Here is a 19,281-nt window from a genome sequence, read left to right on the forward strand (position 1 = left end):
GCTCTTCTGGCTGCCAAGGGGCTGGAGGAAGCCAAGTCAGATGGAGGGTCAGTGGGAACACAGGCCCAGACGGGGCCTGCCAGGACTTCTGCCAGTCCTGCACACTGCCCAAAAGTCACACGCTGTGTTTTAAAACAAAACAAAACAAAACAAAAATAGTCATCTTGCGACTTGCTGTTATAGATCCATGTTTGGATGCAACATTAGAACATGAGGAGGTTCAATCTGAAATCGGACTAGGAAATAAGATTATTCCTCTCACAGGACCAGAGGTGGCTAGTAATAGTGGATATCAGGTTATAATCAGTGCCAAATTTGGTAGGAACCTAGAATCATAGAATCATAGAGTTGGAAGAGACCACAAGGGCCATCGAGTCCAACCCCCTGCCAAGCAGGAAACACCATCAGAGCACTCCTGACATATGGTTGTCAAGCCTCTGCTTAAAGACCTCCAAAGAAGGAGACTCCACCACAGTCCTTGGCAGCAAATTCCACTGTCAAACAGCTCTTACTGTCAGGAAGTTCTTCCTAATGTTTAGGTGGAATCTTCTTTCTTGTAGTTTGGATCCATTGCTCCGTGTCCGCTTCTCTGGAGCAGCAGAAAACAACCTTTCTCCCTCCTCTAGGTGACATCCTTTTATATATTTGAACATGGCTATCATATCACCCCTTAACCTCCTCTTCTCCAGGCTAAACATGCCCAGCTCCCTTAGCCGTTCCTCATAAGGCATCGTTTCCAGGCCTTTGACCATTTTGGTTGCCCTCCCATGGACACGTTCCAGTTTGTCAGTGTCCTTCTTGAACTGTCAACCCTGAGTTTGTTTCTTAAAATATGTCAGAAATATACATGGCAGCCTAGGCCATTGGCTGGGCGGTTCCTCAAATGAATAAACATTTCTGAAATCATGATACATAGAGCCTTCTGAAAGCGAATGTGAAGGGGAAAGTCTGGCATATTTCTCCATCCTTGAGCAATGGTCAACCTATCCACAGCCAACAAATCTAGAAAAAGAGTTTTACAAACTAGTTCTGCATTGCAGGCTTTGAATATTTATGATAAACAGAACCAGACATCAAGATTCACTGGCGTGCCTAGAATCTCTGAAATTTCTTGTGCAACTTGTCTCCAAAACATGAATATTTTTGAAGGTACCAAGGCAGATACATTGCCAAAGGAATTGGTCTTATGTATGGTCTTGGCAGCTCAAATGTTGTTGTTTAGTCGTTTAGTCGTGTCCGACTCTTCGTGACCCCCTGGACCAGAGCACGCCAGGCACTCCTGTCTTCCACTGCCACCCGCAGTTTGGTCAGATTCATGACCAAATAGTCATTACAAAATCTTACACTTGGTGCTTGGTAACGCTCACTGTGGAATATAGCGATAATGAAGAAAGCTGTGAATCATTTGAGAGTTTTGACAAGGCATATGGCTTGGCATTCCTTTATTGCATATACTGAAGGCAGCCCTGTTCAGGGAAGTGTGACATTTTAATGTATTTTTAATCTTTGTTGGAAGCCGCCCAGAGTGGCTGGGGAAACCCAACCAGATGGGCAGGGTACAAATAATAAGTTGTTGTTGTTGTTGTTGTTGTTGTTGTTGTTGTTGTTGTTGTTATCTTTCTCAAGATAACCCTTCTCCCCAGCCCGGCAGATCTGGAACTAGCCTTGAAAGTCAGTCTTTTTTGCTTGGACTTTGTTATGCTGACCCATGTGCCTCTCTTAAAATTTTGTTTTTCATCTTTTCATTCCCATCTCCTGTTATAACTGTTCCCTGTGTATTATGTACATTATAAAATGAATTTTTTAAAAGGAAAATCAAATCCCCAATCCAGTCTTCCACAACCTGGTGCCCTCCATATCGGTTTCCTGAAAATTCATCAACCATTTAGTGCAAATTTCTCCCAACTTTGCCTTTTTCGTATGCACGGTTGCCTAAGAAGCACATTTTTGCAAAACAGTTCAAGTCCACCAGGTGAGTTGGGTTCTTCCTCCTCCTCCTTGCACGGACAGGCCTTCAAAGAGAGGACCTTCCTACTTTACGGCCAATCTCTCAGGTGTGCAGAGGTACTGAGAGAGAAACCGAGATCTCCTTGCGCCGCAACACAGGAAGGGAGAGATCAGTCTTGGCGCCAGGACGCTGACAGCTGGTATTTTGGGGGCACCTTCCCAAGGCCCACGGCCGCCGGTGCGAGGCTGATCTGGCTGGGGGGCACAGGGGACTGGAGGGTGAAGGATTGCAAGATGGTGGTGAAGAAGAGGAACAACTCCATGCGGGCCAACCCTTCGCCCATGCAGATCCGCTTCCCTGCCAAGAGAGAAACGCAAAATCTGTCGGGCAGGTGGAAGGAGCCCTCTGACAAAACCCACCCTGGAGCAAATTTACAGAATATATAAAAAATGAATGTGAGGAGCAACTAATGCTTGTTGGCTTTCAAGAAGCTTTGTGAAAAAGATTGATAGAAATGTTGTTTGAAAGAAAGGGTAAGACTAAGAGAGATAAAGTGCAATATAAATTTAAGAAATGTGAGATGTAGTGAGACTATGGAGAATTGTCAGATAGGCTGATGGAAGTCCAAAAGATGTTTATGTATAAAGCAAATGTTAAATTTGGATAAAATATTTATTGGAAATTGAATAAAAATTATTTATATATATATAAAAAAGACAAAACCCACCCTCGAATTTATTCCCCCGTGAAAGAAGTTTCTGCTCTTCTGCCTCATTCTTGGGCTGCTTTAGGAATTTCCTTTAGAATTGATTAAGGAATGGAGGATTTATATCTAGATGTTAGGATAGAGATGATAAAGAAAACAGGAAAACAGGAAGACACAATGAGAGATAAAGGAGGTGCTGTGGGATTGGTGGAAGTCAATGTCTTGTCGTTGTTGTTTTAGTGTTTATAATATTAACTTGTAAGATATGGATTTTTTGTTGTTGTTGCTTTCTTTAGTTCTCAAATGCTGATTTTTGTGTGTTGTGTATTGTTACTTTTTGATATCTTTCGTGGTGTTGTGGTTTGGAAAATACTAATAAAATTTATTTTTAAAAAATCAATAAAAAGAAGAAGAAAAAAGGAATGAACCATGGCATATTTTTATTTCGCCTTTAACATCTATGGATTATTTCTGTTGTACAGTTTTAAAACCAATAAAGCATTTTTTAAATTTAAAAAATTGAAATTCGGCGGGTGCAAAATTTAGTGGGAACAATTATTCATAGGTACGTTGATCAATAGCTTATGGTGCATAGGCAGTAAAAGAAAGTGTTAAATGGCTGATAGGTGAAAAGATGCTCTGGAAGAGTCACGGTTGAAACAGTACCTCCTCCATGAGAGGTCCAGAGGGTTGCAACATGGGAACGGGCCTTTTCTGCAGTGGCCCCCCGTTTCTGGGATGCTCTACACAGGGAGGCTCACTTGGTGCCTTCATTATAAATCTTTAGGTGTTCCTCTTTGGCCTCTATCTGTGGCCCCTCGCATTGGGTGGGGTGTTTGTAATGTAGTCTTTCAATGGGGTGTGCAGCAACAGGTTGATAAGTGGTCAACCCGGCTCCTCTCCCATGCTGTCCTTGGCAGGTACAATGCAGGAGAGCCCTGCAGGATCAGGCCCCCCCCCAGCCCTGCATCCTGTTCTTCCAGTGGCCCCCAGATGCCTGCGAGAAGCCAAGTCAAGTAGGACCAGAACAGAGGTTCCTTTCTCTGACCCTCCTGAGAAGGATGGCCCAGAAATGAATCTCATAGGAGAGAGACAACCCACCAACCCCACTCCCCACTCCCCTCCCAATGGAAAGGAAGGAGACCCCTCCCTCCCCACGTACCTGCTGAGAAAGGCATGAACGCCTCCACCTTCTTGAAGCAGCCTTGGCTATCCAAGAATCTCCCTGGGTCAAACTCTTGAGGGTTGGAGTGCTCCTCTGAGTCATAGTGAACGCTGCTCAGCAAAGGATAGATGTAGGTCCCCTAGGAGAATCATATACAGTGGTACCTCGGGTTACAGATGCTTCAGCTTACAGACGCTTCAGGTTACAGACTCTGCTAACCCAGAAATAGTACCTTGGGTTAAGAACTTTGCTTCAGGATGAGAACAGAAATTGTGCTCCGGTGGTGCGGCGGCAGCAGCGGGAGTCCCCATTAGCTAAAGTGGTACCTCAGGTTAAGAACAGTTTCAGGTCAATCAATGAAATTTTATTAATATTTTCATATTGAGATATTTGTAGAATATCTTCTTTTCTCTCTCTATTTTTTCTTCTTTTTCTTCTTTCTTCTCTTTTTTATAAATGTGTCCTTATTTAAAATATGTATGTATTTGCAATATTTTGTAATAATTATGTTAAATAATATATATATATATATATATATATATATATATATATATATATATATATTAAAGAACAGTTTCAGGTTTATGACATTCCTCCAGAACGAATTAAGTTCTTAACCCGAGGTACCACTGTAGTTATTTATTTCCTTCACATCTGATGGGAGGGTGTTCCACAGGGTGGGTGCCACCATCGAGAAGGCCCTCTGCCTGGTTCCCTGTAACCTCACTTCTTTCAGTGAGGGAACCACCAGAAGGCCCTTGGAGCTGGACCTCAGTGTCCAGCCAGAACAATGGGGGTGGAGACGCTCCTTCAGGTATACAGGACCGAGGCTGTTTAGGGCTTTCAAGGTCAGCACCAACACTTTGAAATGTGCTCGGAAACGTACTGGGAGCCAGCGAAGATCCTTTAGGCCTGGTGTTATATGTTCCCGGCAGCCTTTCTCAGTCACCAGTCTAGCTGCCGCATTCTGGATTAGTCACCTTCAAAGTTAGACCCCCATAGACCTCATTCCACTAATTCATTGCAGGTGGTTGAACTCTGTCACCCTTTGGGTCCCTTCCAACTCTTTAATTCTATGATTATTGGCCTGTCAAGCACAGCATTCCAACTCTAGAGAAACCCAGTGTTGATTTTGTTTCAAAATCTTCCCTGCACTTTACATCATTTAGTAGTACAGTGGTGCCCCGCAAGACGAATGCCTCGCAAGACGGAAAACCCGCAAGACGAAAGGGTTTTCCGTTTTCAGAGGTGCTTCGCAAGACAGATTTCTCTATGGGCTTGCTTCGCAAGACGAAAATGTCTTGCGATTCTTGCGATTTTTTTTCGCTCCCCACCCCCTTTTTCTAAGGCACTAAGCTGCTAATAGCCTTTTAGCAGCTTATCCGCTAATCCCTTAAGCCTTTAATAGCCGCTAATAGCCGCTAAACCGCTAATCCGCTAATCTGCTAATGGGGTTGCTTCGCAAGACGAAAAAACCGCTAGACGAAGAGACTCGCGGAACGGATTCTTTTCGTCTTGCGAGGCACCACTGTATTAAAAAGATCCAGATGGACAAGCAGCCTGGCAGACAGATAAGGCAGCTTCCTGGGAGCTTTGAAATATACCCATTTCACAGGTGGAGAACTGACTCCTGCGGATAAATGCCTTTCCAAGGCAAGTCCAGGTGTGACATGGGAGGCACTGAGCTCAAATCCTGTCCCCGCCCTGACCCAGGGGTTTCAGACCAGTTGCATGGAGGGCCCAAAGGCTGGATCCTGACCCCTCCACCCCTGCTGGGAATCTTACCTTGGGGATGACATAACCCCTGAAGTGGACGTCTTTCCTGGCCATGCGGGGAAGATTCATGGGTAGGATATCGCTGCATCGCTGGATCTCGTGCACTACAGCCTCCATATAGGGCATTTTGTTCCTGTCCTCACTGGCTGGGATCCGGTCCCTCCCAATCACTCGATCGATTTCCTCGTGGAGTTTTTCTTGGGGAAAAGAGAACAATTCCTGTGTCACAGGGAGCTGAGCAAGATGACCTTTTGGGTCCCTTACAACTGTACAATTCCATCATTCCATGACTGAGCACCTGTTCACAATCAGGATGGCACCGTGCCTTTCTCTCTTGACACCCTTTCACTGGGACATTTTTGGGGATGGAGGGAGGACAAGACGGAGGGCCATGGGCACAAATCCCTCTCGTCTGGGAACTGTGTGTATACCGTATTTTTTGCTCTATGTTGTTGTTTAGTTGTTTAGTCGTGTCCGACTCTTCGTGACCCCATGGACCAGAGCATGCTCTATAAGACTCACTTTTCCCCTATTTATCTACTTGCACTTTGATGTGCTTTCGAACTGCTAGGTTGGCAGGAGCAGGGACCAAGCAACGGGAGCTCACCCTGTCACAGGGATATGAACCACCGACCTTCTGATTGGCAAGTCCTATACTCTGTGGTTTAACCCACAGTGCCACCCGCGTCCCCTCAATGCCCCTTGGTTCCCTCTAAAGCACATGCAGAAACTGCCTATTTGACCGTTGAACCCACTTTGGATCTCCTCCGCTCCAGCTGCCAGAGCCTGCCTTCGCTTGCAGGGGAAGCTGCTAACTCACCGAGGGTTTGAGACCCATAGGCTACCCTCACTTGGCTTAGCCAGCCAATCCAAGTCATACTACCCTGAACACACCCAACCGTGTCTGAGCTTGGAAGCTAAGCAGGGTCAGGCCTGGTTAGCATTTGGATGGGAGACCATTTGGAGATACCAGATGCCCTAGGCTTTTCCTCCTTTTGGGCGTATGGAGTGATAGGGGAGTGCTAGTACCTCCGGTTGGGGACACGTCCTACTCCTTCTGGGGTACTTTGTCCGCCTCTGGTCCCTACCCAACACTCTTCTCTCACCTGTGGATCCCAGAAGCTGTCAGCATGTGACAGTGGACACACCCTGAGAACAGCCTGGTCTATAGCTGTAGAAGCTCAGGTGATTCTCATAGGTTTCCTCCTTCTGCCCTCACCTTGAATCTGTGGATACTTCAGCATGGCGAGGAATCCATATCTCAGGGTGGTGCCGATCGTCTCCGTCCCAGCGAAGAACAAGTTGAAGGTGGCCATGACCAAATTCTCCATGCAAAATTCAGAAGCCGGGTTATTCTTTTCCTGCCAAGAGATCGAGGTCTACTATGATGTCTGCATTGAAGGGGCGGTCAGACTAGATGCCACTTGGGGTCCCTTCCAATTCCACAATTCTCTGAAACCTGCAGACAGCATGTTTTAGGGGGGGCAGATGACAGAGATGAGGAAGTTCATTCCTTACCTGATCCATCTTAACTAAGAAGCAGTCAATGTAGTTGTGGGGGTCAGAGGGATCCAGCGAGGCCTGCTGCATCTTGATCCTCTCCTCTATGAAGCGGATGATCCCCTGGGAACATTTGCTGCCCGCGTGGTGGGATCCGGGGATCTTCTCCATGATCTCCGGGAAAATATTGTACAGCTGCGGGGGAAGAAGATGGGGAGCAATGGAAGGGCGTTACCACATTTGGTTGACCTTAGTATGTGTCTCCTGCAAACTCAGATGCCCAAAAAAAGGCACGTACTGAGAAGAAGAAGAGTTTGGATTTGATACCTCGCTTTATCACTACCCGAAGGAGTCTCAAAGCGGTTAACGTTCTCCTTTCCCTTCCTCCCCCACAACAAACACTCTGTGAGGTGAGTGGGGCTGAGAGACTTCAGAGAAGTGTGACTGGCCCAAGGTCACCCAGCAGCTGCAGGTGGAGGAGCGGGGAATCGAACCCAGTTCCCCAGATTACGAGTCTATCGCTCTTAACAACTACACCACACTGAGGCTTATGCCTGCCTGGAAAAGTGACCCTTGACTCTTTGCACATGCTCATGGGTCCTTGGGCTCTCCTTTCCAAAAGCCTCCCTTCGCTTCAGAAATTCCAGCTCTGCCTTCTGCCCCGCAAGGCCCACGAGTGAGAACACTCTACACAATGAACTGGAGAGACGGATTCAGCCCATTGCTGTGGTTGCTTAGCATAAGGCGGTCAGGTGGGGGGCAAATTGAGCCCCCTAGGCAACAAATCGCTCCTTCCTGCCACAGATTTATGAACCCTGACCCTAATAATCAGGATTTCTGGTATTCAGGGCTTTGGCAAATTGCTCTCCTGGAAGGGAGATTCCATAAGCGAAAATATCTAGGGCAGAGCTTGAAGGACTAGATAGGCAGACAGATAAATGGCATGATTTTAATTCTTATACAAGAATTGAGACATGTGGTCACTCAGTGCAGCCTGCCTTTGCAAACGTCTCATTTAAGACTAGAGAGAACTTTGAGTGTCCATATTGATGGATCTTGGCCTCTGTTTATTTCCTTGATACACCAGGAATATCGTGCTAGAAAACCACCTCAGAAACACTGGACTCTATAGAGGGACCCATTTGAATAAAATATGTTAATTGAATCAAACTTCCAAACTCTTATGGAAAGACACTGAAATTCTTAAAGCGACCTTAACAGAAAAGCCAAACCATTGCTTTTGTTTTCTTTTGTTGTTTATGGCTTGTTTGTTGCCATACATGTGTTTTTTGACCAAACTGCGGGAGGCAGTGAAAGACAGGAGTGCCTGGCGTGCTCTGGTCCAGGGGGTCACGAAGAGTCGGACACGACTAAACGACTAAACAACAACAACAATGTATTTTTCAGATTGCTATAATTCAAAATGATGGATTAAAAATTAATGATGGTGATGGTGATGATGTAATTCACAGGGGAATACTGTGTCTAATAAATAGTCTTTATTTGCAAATATAAGCTTTGTATGCATTAATGCTTTGGAACTGGGCTGTATCTTTGCTCTTTTGCCCTTCCACTCTATTGTTTAACTTTTCAGTTCTTTGCTTTAAAAAAAACCATGATAATAAGTAAAGGGTAGATATATTGGGGGTGGGGGTTGCAGTCCGTCCGCCCTCACCTGAGACGGGCGCAGGCTGGCCACGCGGAACCGTTCTGTGATCAGCTCACTCAGGGTGATGAATTTCTCATCGTCGTACTGGAACCTGTCCCCAAATACGATGGAGCAGATGACGTTGGAGACGGCTCGGCTGATGACGACGGTGGGGTCAAAGGGCTTCCCTAGTGGGGAGAGACAGAAGGCAGGAGCAGGGAAGGAAAGATCTGTCTTTGGCAAGAGCACACAATGGCTACGCTTGTGGACCAAGCACCACAGAGTCTTCTAGAGGCGACCAATCCTTTAATTATGAATTTCTCCAGAGGCCTACCTTGCAACTTACGGAACTCCTCTGCCAGGCACCGGGCCTCCTCCTGGATCCGCTCCTCGATGGACCGTTTCCCCATCCCAAAATTCCTCAAGGTGGTGAGGCTGAACCTGCGAAGCTGCCTCCACCGATCGCCGTTGGAAAAGGTCACCCCTGGCCAAGCAATATTATGATTATTGTAATATTTTTGTGTATATCCCCCCTTCTTCCTTGACAGGGACAGATTGTCTCTTCGATACTCATCCTTTTAAAACCTTGGCCGATTCATGTGTTATGTTTCCCAGGGACATCTCCCACAACCCTCCCATTTCCTGACCTCCAGTTTGCTGCATAAATTTCTCCTAACCTTTCTACTGCTGAGATAAACAGTGGTTCTGAAAGGTATTGTTTATGTGCCAGTCGAATGTTGCCAAGTACATTGCTTTCAAGAAAAAACCAGGGTGGGTAAAACCAGCATTTGCCAACCTGGTGCCCTCCAGCTGTTTGGGGGGTGAGAACTTGCATCTCTCCCAGTAACATCTGGCCCAGTTGGCTGGCAAGGGGGAGAAAAAGTCAATTCTGTTTGAATTTACGAGATGTGCCAAGAACTGGAACACAGCTGTGAATCCATGCGTCTCTGAATTTTGCAACACGGTTCTTCAGCCAAGTCAAGTGCCGCAAAAATAAAGCATGCATAAAAATTGAGCGGATTGAGCAAACAGGACCAAGAGTGAGTCCAATGGTCAAGAAGGTGGTTTCTGCATGTGCTGTAGAGGGAAGTAAGGGGCAGGTGGGACTCGTCCACCTGGGAAGGGAGCCCATCAAGGAGAAGGAAAACTCTGGTCCTAAAACAGTGCTGCCTTGCGGAATATCTTCAGGAGAAGTCAAGGCAAAGGATTAAACCCTACACAAATCCCTAAGGTGATTGGATGATGCCTTGGACGCCTCCTTCTGGCAACTCCTGCAGCCAAGTTGGTGTCAAACGTCTTGTTCTGCTTTCCTTGGGACCACATCAGTGGGACCAAGAGGGGTCTTGTCCTCTGTGGAGACCAGGACTCCTATGCACACTGCCCTGCTTGTGCCCTGGAGAGGTCACTTTGGTGCTGCTAATACAATGGTTTGCCTTCACCCCAGAGGCACACTCCATTGTCTCTAGAGACAGACAGATGCCAATATCTAAACGTTAATGACCCGCCCTTTACCCTAAGGTCCCAGCGTAGGGCTGGGGGTTGCAACATTAAATCACAAGGTTAAAAAGAGCTCACAGCAACTTGCAGTCACAGAAATAAGGTGGGTAAAATGTGTTTTTTTGTGTGTGGGGGGGGAATTGCTTTGCAATGTCGTACCTATTAAGAAAAATGTGCATGTTAGGAAAATCTTGCACTCAAATGTGGATGAATAATTTGCAAACCAATGTGGATATGTGGGGAATTGAAATTAAGACTGGGGAAGATGAGAAACTGATAGAAACCAAAATTGACAGACCATAGAATTGTAGAGTTGGAATGGAGCCCAAGGCCCACCTGGTCCAACCCCCTGTAATGTAAGAATCTCAAGTAAAGCTTCCAGGACATCCAACCTCTGTTTGAAAGCCAGTGTGGTGTGGTGGTTAAGAGCAGTGGACTTGTAATCCAGTGAACTGGGTTCGCTTCCCCGCTCCTCCACATGCAGCTGCTGGGTGACCTTGGGCCAGTCACACTTCTCTGAAGTCTCTCAGCCCCACTCACCTCACAGGGTGTTTGTTGTGGGGGAGGAAGGGAAAGGAGAATGTGAGCCGCTTTGAGACTCCCTAGGGTAGTGATAAAGCGGGATATCAAATCCAAACTCTTCTTCTTCAAGGAAGGAGAGTTCACAACCTCTGGGGGGAGACTGTTCCACTAGCAGCTCTTCCCATCAGTTAGACCTTCCTAATGTTTAGTCAGAATCTCCTTTCTTGTAACTTGAAGCCATGGGTTCGAGTCCTATCGGCCCATCCCTAGCTGGCACTGATTGGAATTGTAGTCCAAACCAGATGGAGGGCACCAGGTTGGCACTCTACCATCTGACCCATGTCTGATGAGTGACAGAAAGATGGACTGAGCTGCGCCCCAAGCCCCTTTTCCCCACAGGGATGGACCTCTCACCGTGCTCCTGGAAATCCTTGGAGAAGGACGGCAGCTGCCCTCTCGCGTTGAAGTCCTCTGCCTGGTCCACCAGGGCTTCCTTCACCACCTTGTAGCTGCTCAAGACCACGACTCGCCGCAGCCCCAGGTAGACGGTGAAGACCGAGCCGTAGGCCTCCCTCAGCTGCCGGGAGAAGAGCCTCAGGTTGGCCCAGGTGTGGACAGGTGAGGGGATAACTGGACAGGAGGGGAGCCCAGTGTGGAGGGAAGTGAGGCCTGGGGAGGGGAGGGACAGCTGGAAGATTCAGGGCAGATGGAGGACATATTTGGGATAAAAACTATGGAACTCGCTTCCACAGGAGGAAGTGATGGCCACCAAATTGGATGGCTTTGAAAGACAACTTCAGGGAGGAGAGGGCTCTCGTTGGCTACTGGCCAGGATGGCTCTGCTCTGTCTTCACAGCTGGAGACAGCAAGGCTTCCAAATCTTACTCGCTCGAATCCACAGGAGGGGAGACGTGCTTGGATCCTGCTTGCAGGTTTCCCATTAGGGCATCTGACTGACCGCTGTGAGACGAGGACGCTGGACTAGATGGGACCAGTGGCGTAGCGTGGGTTGTCAGCACCCGGGGCAAGGCAAGTAATTTGCGCCCCCTAACCCGGGGCAAGGCAAGTAATTTGCGCCCCCCCGCTGCACTGTCCCTCCCCCAGATAGTCCCTCGCTCTCTCTCTGCACCGCACCGCACCGCATGCCTGGCACCCTCCCCTCCACAGTGGGCGGCGACCCAGGGCAAGGCAAGTAATTTGCGCCCCCCCCGCTGCACTGTCCCTCCCCCAGATAGTCCCTCGCTCTCTCTCCGCACCGCACCGCACGCCTGGCACCCTCCCCTCCACAGTGGGCGGCGACCCGGCGGCTCGGATCGGATTCGCACAGCCAGCACTGCAGTGAGAGAGAGTGAGTGAGCCAGGTAGGGGCAGAGAACTGCGAGTGTGAGCGCGCCCCCCCCCCAGACATTGCGCCTGGTGTGGCTGGCCCCCCTGCACCCCCCACGCTACGCCACTGGATGGGACACTGGCCTGATCCAGCAGGCTTTACTGACCCATATCTCCCATTGAGGCCAGGAAGAAGGGCTACCCTTATGCTATTCATATAATCAGTTATCAGTAATCAATATATTCATATATGCTCACACATAATCAGGGCTTACAGTATTTTATAATCCATTTTGAGTCAAAGGGAAGCTGTGCCTTAGCTAACTGCATACTGCTTGAAACAGCAAAATTAGGAGCCGACCTTTCCCCTACAAACATCCGTGAACCCTGGACAAGGGGGAGACGTGAATCAGAGATGCTGGTACAAAATCCCCTCAGATACAGGCTAAATTAATCCACAGCAAGAGCTAAACCACAAAATCTCCAAAACTCCCTGTCCTGTCATAACTAGGGGAGAGGTTAGACAGAGCGTCACTGCAAGCAACGGAAAGCAGAACTAGAACTCTGTGCTTGACCAGTGCTTGACCAGGAGCTGGAAGCATGGCAAGAAGCTTGCTAATTGGCTAATTTCGCTGGCGATATCGTGACTGCCTCATGGTTGTCTCATGAGCTATGATTTGCTGTGATCTGCTCAGGTATAAAGACCTCTGGATTTCTGTCAGTCGGGGTCCCAGTTCGTTTTGGAATAGATTCCAAACTGGGTCCTTATTGCCTGGCAATAAACTTCACCTTCTTATTCTCCACTGCTGAGTCTGCCTGATCCTTATTAACGCCACGTGGGTACCTGCTTACGTTCACGTGCTTCACCATATCTGACCCTCTGCCATTAATGTGCGAGGTGGAATTACTGCTAGGCTCATCATTAGTCAGGCCAACGTCACCCGTGCAAGAGTGTGCTGTGACCGCAAGACAGACTATTAAAGTGAAAAGAGCAAGGAGGGTTCTGAAACATGGGTTGAGTAATTTGTATTTCATGGACTGTGATTTAATGAGAGATGGAGAAGCGTCAGAAGGTGCTTGGTTAGAGGAGGAACGGCTCAGGTGGCATATATTTGCCTATTATACTAATGCAGGCATGGCCGTACTTGGCCTTCCAGCTGTTTTGGGACTACAACTCCCATCATCCCTAGCTAACAGGACCAGTGGTCAGGGATGATGGGAATTGTAGTCCCAAAACAGCTGGAGGGCCAGGTTCGGCCATGCCTGTAATGGAAATGCTCCCCCTGTCTCTTTGGACTCTGTCCTGCTGGGGAATAAAGTCTGACTGATTGGGAATTGAGGGTGAGCCTCCATACCTCAACCGCCAATGGTGAGTGGGGCAGGGACAGGAACAACGAATGGAGAAACTCCAGGTTGAGAGGCAGAAGGAGTGGCAGCTTGGCCCCCAAACTGTGGGGTACATGGCCCTGGCACCAAAATGGGGGATTTTGGGGGGCCCCAGGGAGTTGGCACGTATGAGAGGCAGTCTAACTGTGAACAGCTGTGTGTGAATCTGAACTTACAATGAGGTTGATCTCTGTAGATCATGGCACGGGTATAAGATTGACGTGACTTAAATATGACATGAGATTCTTCTTCCTGAACCTTGTACCGGCCTCATCTCAGGGAAAACTTCACACCTTGAAATGGTCAACACATGCAAATCCAGAAATCCGTTCAAACTCCAGAATGCATGACTTCAAGATAATGGTGGCACAGCCAAAAGATAGCCAGCTCCAGCTAACTGCTCGCTATATCTCCCTTTGGTTAAGCAAAACACAGATAGAGTGATAAGCAAGCAGATAAGGCCAGTTTTCAGTCCTTTTCTCACTCAGATGGCCATGGGATGCAGCTGGGTGTGTGTGTGTGTGACAGGGGACGGGAATCGCTCATCTCAATGCCCCTCCCTTCCTTACGAGGAGGCATTAGCCAAGACCCCAGCTCCTCTGACTCTAACAGGACAGCACTTAACCCAGCGCTCTCCAGGACTCAGCACACTTCTGCTTTGCTTTAAAGACAGGTATACTTTCTTCCCCTGCCCCTACTGAGCCAGTGTGGTGTAGTGGTTAAGAGCGGTAGACTCATAATCTGGGGAACCAGGTTCGCATCTCCGCTCCTCCACATGCAGCTGCTGGGTGACCTTGAGCCAGTCACACTTCTCTGAAGCCTCTCAGCCCCACTCACCTCACAGAGTGTTTGTTGTGGGGGAGGAGAGGAAGGGAAAGGAGAATGTTAGCCGCTTTGAGACTCCTGAAGGGGAGTGAAAGGCGGGATATCAAATCCAAACTCTTCTTCTTCTCTACTGCTAGTGTGGGTGGGTTTATGGCAAAATTGTTGGGCCAACGTTTCTATAGGCTTTTAAAAATAGGGAAGCTTTCACTCTTCCGATAAAGAGTGTGGGCATCATAGCCAAGAATTCTTTTAGCCCAAAAATGGGAGATAACAAGAAGTACCAATGAAAGAAGAGTGGCAGATGAAGATGGTGGAAGCTGAAAAGAAAAATCTGAAACCTGCACGATCAAGTATTCCAAAAGGACTGGATTAAATTTATACGATATCTGAAAGATTATTGTAAACAATCAACACTAGCAGGTTTGGTTGCCTGAAGATTTGTAATGAGAAATTTTCTACCTTTCTATATTTATTTAACATTTGAGTCATTTTGTAATGAGTGCAATTAGAATTGGAAAACGTACAAAATGCAAGGATTTAAAGGTTAATTTTGAAAGCCATGAGGGGGCAGTGAAGGAAGTTGATAGGCTCTAAAGAGCCAGCCAGACACAGTAAGACATCAAACATTAAAAGTTTCCATAAAACAGGGCTGCCTTCAGATGTCTTCTAAATGTCCTGTAGTTGTTTATTTCCTTGACATCCGCTGGGAGGGCGTTCCACATGGCGGGCGCCACCACTGAGAAGGCCCTCTGCCTGGTTCCCTGTAACCTCACTTCTGGCAGGGAGGGAACCTCCAGAAGGCCCTCGGAACAGGACCTCAGTGTCCGGGGCTGGACGATGTGGGTGGGGACGCTCCTTCAGGTATACGTATTGTGACACTTCTATTTCATGTAATAAAATAGCTTTCTATATTCCTTTGGTGTGAGAAGTTCTTAAGGGTTAACACATACACATAAGAATAGATCATGTTACAACTCCAGCAAAAGATCCCAAACCTCTCAGCAGTGTGTATATGAAACGATGCCTTATGAGGAATGGCTAAGGGAGCTGGGCATGTTTAGCCTGGAGAAGAGGAGGTGAAGGGGTGATATGATAGCCATGTTCAAATATAGAAAAGGATGTCACATAGAGGAGGGAGAAAGGTTGTTTTCTGCTGCTCCAGAGAAGCGGACATGGAGCAATGGATCCAAACTACAAGAAAGAAGATTCCACCTAAACATTAGGAAGAACTTCCTGACAGTAAGAGCTGTTCGACAGTGGAATTTGCTGCCAAGGAGTGTGGTGGAGTCTCCTTCTTTGGAGGTCTTTAAGCAGAGGCTTGACAACCATATGTCAGGAGTGCTCTGATGGTGTTTCCTGCTTGGCAGGGGGTTGGACTCGATGGCCCTTGTGGTCTCTGCCAACTCTATGATTCTATGATTCTATGATTCTATGCATGAGTTCTGGCTGTGCACATGCGAGTTCAGGTACACACTTGAATTATCAGGTTCTGGCAAAATGTTGTGAGGAGGGCTATTGCCTTCATCTCTGACTGTGGGCGTCACAGAGGTACCTGGCTGGCCCCTGTGGTGGGCTAGAGACCCCCCTTTGGACAGATCTAGCAGCCCTCGCTTTCCTGCAGAGATAAGTCCCCAACTGCAGACCCTCCAATTTTTCAGGGACATCCCTAATTTAGAGAAGCCGTCCCAGTTTCTGATTTGATCCCGGAATGTCCCACTTTTCGCTGGAGAAATGTTGGAGGGTATGGAGTCATCCAACTCCCGAGCCGTCTGAAGGTAATCCTATATAGGGAAGGCTTTTTAATGTTCTATTATGTTTTTATATATCGTATTTTTTGCTCTATAAGACGCACCGGACCACAAGACGCACCTAGTTTTTGGAGGAGGAAAGCAAGAAAAAAAATATTCTGAATCTCAGAAGCCAGAACAGCAAGAGGGATCGCTGCACAGTGAAAGCAGCAATCCCTCTTGCTGTTCTGGCTTCTGGGATAGCTGCGCAGCCTGCATTCGCGCCATAAGACGCACACACATTTCCCCTTACTTTTTAGGAGGGAAGAAGTGAGTCTTATAGCGCAAAAAATATGGTATGTTGGAAGCTGCCCAGAGTGGCTGGCGCAACCCAGTAAGATGTGTGGGGTATAAATAGCAAAATTATATGGAATGGGACGTCCCTATTTTCATTTGAGAAATGTCGAAGATTAATCTTTAATGTTTTAATCTTTAATTTTTAATCTTTCATTGGTTACTTATTATTATTATTATTACTATTATTATATGCAACTGCAGGTGTAGTGGTTCTGGGGGTTGCTCGTGCGTAAGCCGGTGCCAACACCTGGATGGATTGCCTGAGTGAACCTTTTCTGTCCGGACAGCCACTCGCCCGTGGCTGTCTCAATCGCTGGCAGAATCCGTCAGTGGGCGTTTCTTAAACTTCTTCCAGCAAAGAAGCTCTTTGACACCTACCCTCTCTGCGCGAAGCCTTCTGCGCAAGGAGGGCGTGGGCAGCGGAGGACCCCTACTCTCCCCGCTGGTCCCCAGCAAGGAGTCATGGGCCCGCCTCGCCGCTTCCCCCACCTGCCCCCCTTCTCCACTGGTGCTACGCTGATTCTCTTCCCCAGAAGATGGGCTGCCTCTCCCAATCCCGGGATGCTCTCTGGAATCCCTCTGGATCTTGCTCTCTCCCTCCGGCACTGATGGCAGTTCCCTGACAGCAGGGCTGCTTGCACCCTTCCAATCCCCACCAGCCAAGCTTGCAGCCGTGGCTGTCTTCCCAGAGGGAGAGTTTAGGTCTACTATCAGGGCTTCACTGGAGGAGGAGAGCAGGGAGGCCAATGGAGACTCACCTTCTCCAGGGATCTGAGCATGTTGTTTGGGTCCAGCTGGAGAAAATTCCCCAGGATGGGGAGCGGGGTGGGTCCAGGGGGCAGACGGCCTTTGCCGCCTTTGCCCTTCCATGCCAAGCCCAGGAGGAGTACGCCACAGACGCAAAGGAGCAGGAAGAGAGTCCCAGAGAGCAGCTCCATGGAGGACCCTGGCCAAGAGATGCCCCCTCTGGGCTATGGGGAGGCGCCGAGAGGACTTATAAGGGCGTCTGGGAACACCCAGCTCTCCACATTGGTTATCCAGTAACTCCCGGTCCTCCAACCCATTTCCAAGCCAGCTGGGGGGACTCTGCCATTTCCAATCAAGAAGTTAATTTGCTAAGTTATCAAGGGCCACATAATGGGCGTTTCACTGCAAATATTGGGCAGGGCATGGGAAAACAGATTAGATCGAGGTTCGTTAAGGTTGGGGCTGGAATGGTATTTTCCTTTTCTTTTTTAATGCCATGATATACATGTTTATGTCTTACCATATAATTGTTGCAGAAGCATCCAATAAATTTCTGGGGGGGTATCCTCCACCTGCCTTTCCAGGCTCACGTCTGCACCATCCCTCTAAAGTGCTACGATTCTACTTTAAACGGCCATGGCTTCCCCCAGAGAATCCTGTAGTCTGTTTCAATGCGCTGAGAGGTGTTCAGAGACCCTCCCTATTCGCCTCCCAGAGCTACAGTTCCCTGAGAAGAGGAACTCTGTTTATTTCCTATGAATTCCTGTTTGTTTGCTGTGTCCCACAGTGGTTATAGTGTCAGAGTAGAACCTGGGAAAGACCAGGGTTCAAATTCCCCCCACCTCAGCTGTGAAGCTCATTTGGGTGTCCTTGGGCTAGTCAGTCACTCTCAGCCTAACCTACCTCACAAGGTTGTTGTTGTGGAGATTAAATAGGGAGGGAAATAAATATGTATGCTTTTGTTGTTGTTGCTTAGTCGTTTAGTCGTGTTCGCCTCTTCGTGACCCCCTGGACCAGAGCACGCCAGGCACTCCTGTCTTCCACTGCCTCCCGCAGTTTGGTCAAACTCATGCTGGTAGCCTCGAGAACACTGTCCCACCATCTCGTCCTCCGTCGTCCCCTTCTCCTTGTGCCCTCCATCTTTACCAGCATCAGGGTCTTTTCCAGGGAGTCTTCTCTTCTCCTAAGGTGGCCAAAGTCTTGGAGCCTCAGCTTCAGGATCTGTCCTTCCAGCGAGCACTCAGGGCTGATTTCCTTCAGAATGGAGAGGTTTGATCTTCTTGCAGTCCATGGGACTCTCAAGAGTCTCCTCCAGCACCAGAATTCAAAAGCATCCATTCTTCGGCGATCAACTATGTATGCTACCTTTTTCAAAATTACTATTTTTATTGAAAGAATTTCAATTATAAGGGGGGGAGTATTAGAAAGGGGGGGGGAGAGGGGAAGAACAAAGATGTTTATAAGAAAGAGAGAGAGGGAAAAGAGAATATACAAAAATAACACCTTGAGCTCCTTGGAGTAAAAGAGGGAATAAATACCTTGCCCGTGTTTTAAGCAAAAGGACAGGAACCTCGTGAGAATGACGAAACCAAGTGTCTTGCTTGTTTCCCTAATCCTGAGTTTATCGTTGGCAAATATAGTCTATTTTATAGGTCCAAAACAGTCTTTGTAGAAGAGGCTATAATTACAGTTTGCTAGAAACACAAGGTTAGTGTCCTGATCGTTATGTTAAGCATTAGAAGGTCAGGACGTTTTATCAGTGCTTTCCAGGAGGGACTGAGAGAGACTCCAGAGCAAACCCACCTTGAGGAATCTGAGCCAGCCTCTCCCCAAATCGTGGCCTTGCTCCTTGGCCACAAACAGACCAAGATAAAGCAGGACTGGGAGAAGCCAGGGGCGGGGGGATTCCCTAATCATCAAGGACTTAGGAATTCAGGCAGGAGTCACCAGATGCACAGTACAAAGGAATGTAGTAGTCTCTGTGGAGACTACTCTGTGGAAAAAGAAGAGATGAGGAAGGTGTTGAAGGGAATCAACCCAAGGAAGGCCACAGGGCCAGATGGGGTAGCTGGAAGGGTATTGAGAGACTGTGCAGATCAACTAGCAGGAGTTTTCACTGGGATTTTAAATCGATCCCTAGCCCAGGCTGTT

General features: G+C 47.9%; 1 protein-coding gene across 2 annotated transcripts; it reads right to left on the reverse strand.

Moving 5' to 3' along the window:
• Nucleotides 1–850: 850 nt before the first annotated feature.
• LOC310684409 (cytochrome P450 2F3-like) lies at nt 851–17,327 on the reverse strand. 2 transcript variants are annotated; one of them, XM_083455528.1, is made up of 9 exons: nt 17,142–17,327; nt 11,177–11,339; nt 9,078–9,227; nt 8,771–8,931; nt 7,114–7,290; nt 6,815–6,956; nt 5,605–5,792; nt 3,817–3,958; nt 851–2,305 (listed from the first exon to the last, which is right to left on the reverse strand). In XM_083455528.1, exons 1-9 carry the CDS (start codon nt 17,319–17,321, stop codon nt 2,118–2,120), a joined length of 1,491 nt encoding a protein of 496 aa, XP_083311654.1. In that variant the 5' UTR covers nt 17,322–17,327; the 3' UTR covers nt 851–2,117. The 2 variants fall into 2 exon arrangements, with proteins under 2 accessions (XP_083311654.1, XP_083311655.1); XM_083455529.1 differs by lacking the exons at nt 11,177–11,339; nt 17,142–17,327 and adding an exon at nt 9,647–9,880.
• Between the last annotated feature and the right edge of the window lie 1,954 nt (nt 17,328–19,281).

This window comes from Podarcis tiliguerta, assembly GCF_965153285.1.
Source record: "Podarcis tiliguerta genome assembly, chromosome: 8".
In the NCBI taxonomy this organism is placed as follows: domain Eukaryota; kingdom Metazoa; phylum Chordata; class Lepidosauria; order Squamata; family Lacertidae; genus Podarcis; species Podarcis tiliguerta.

Excerpts from the sequence above, each read along its gene's own strand:
- LOC310684409 (XM_083455528.1), bottom strand. The coding sequence starts at position 17,321 with ATGGAGCTGCTCTCTGGGACTCTCTTCCTGCTCCTTTGCGTCTGTGGC. Across the intron at positions 8,932-9,077 it reads GGAGTTCCGTAAGTTGCAAG|GGAAGCCCTTTGACCCCACC; the intron begins GTAGGCCTCTGG and ends TCTCCCCACTAG. Across the intron at positions 2,306-3,816 it reads GTTCATGCCTTTCTCAGCAG|GGAAGCGGATCTGCATGGGC; the intron begins GTACGTGGGGAG and ends CTCTCTTGGCAG.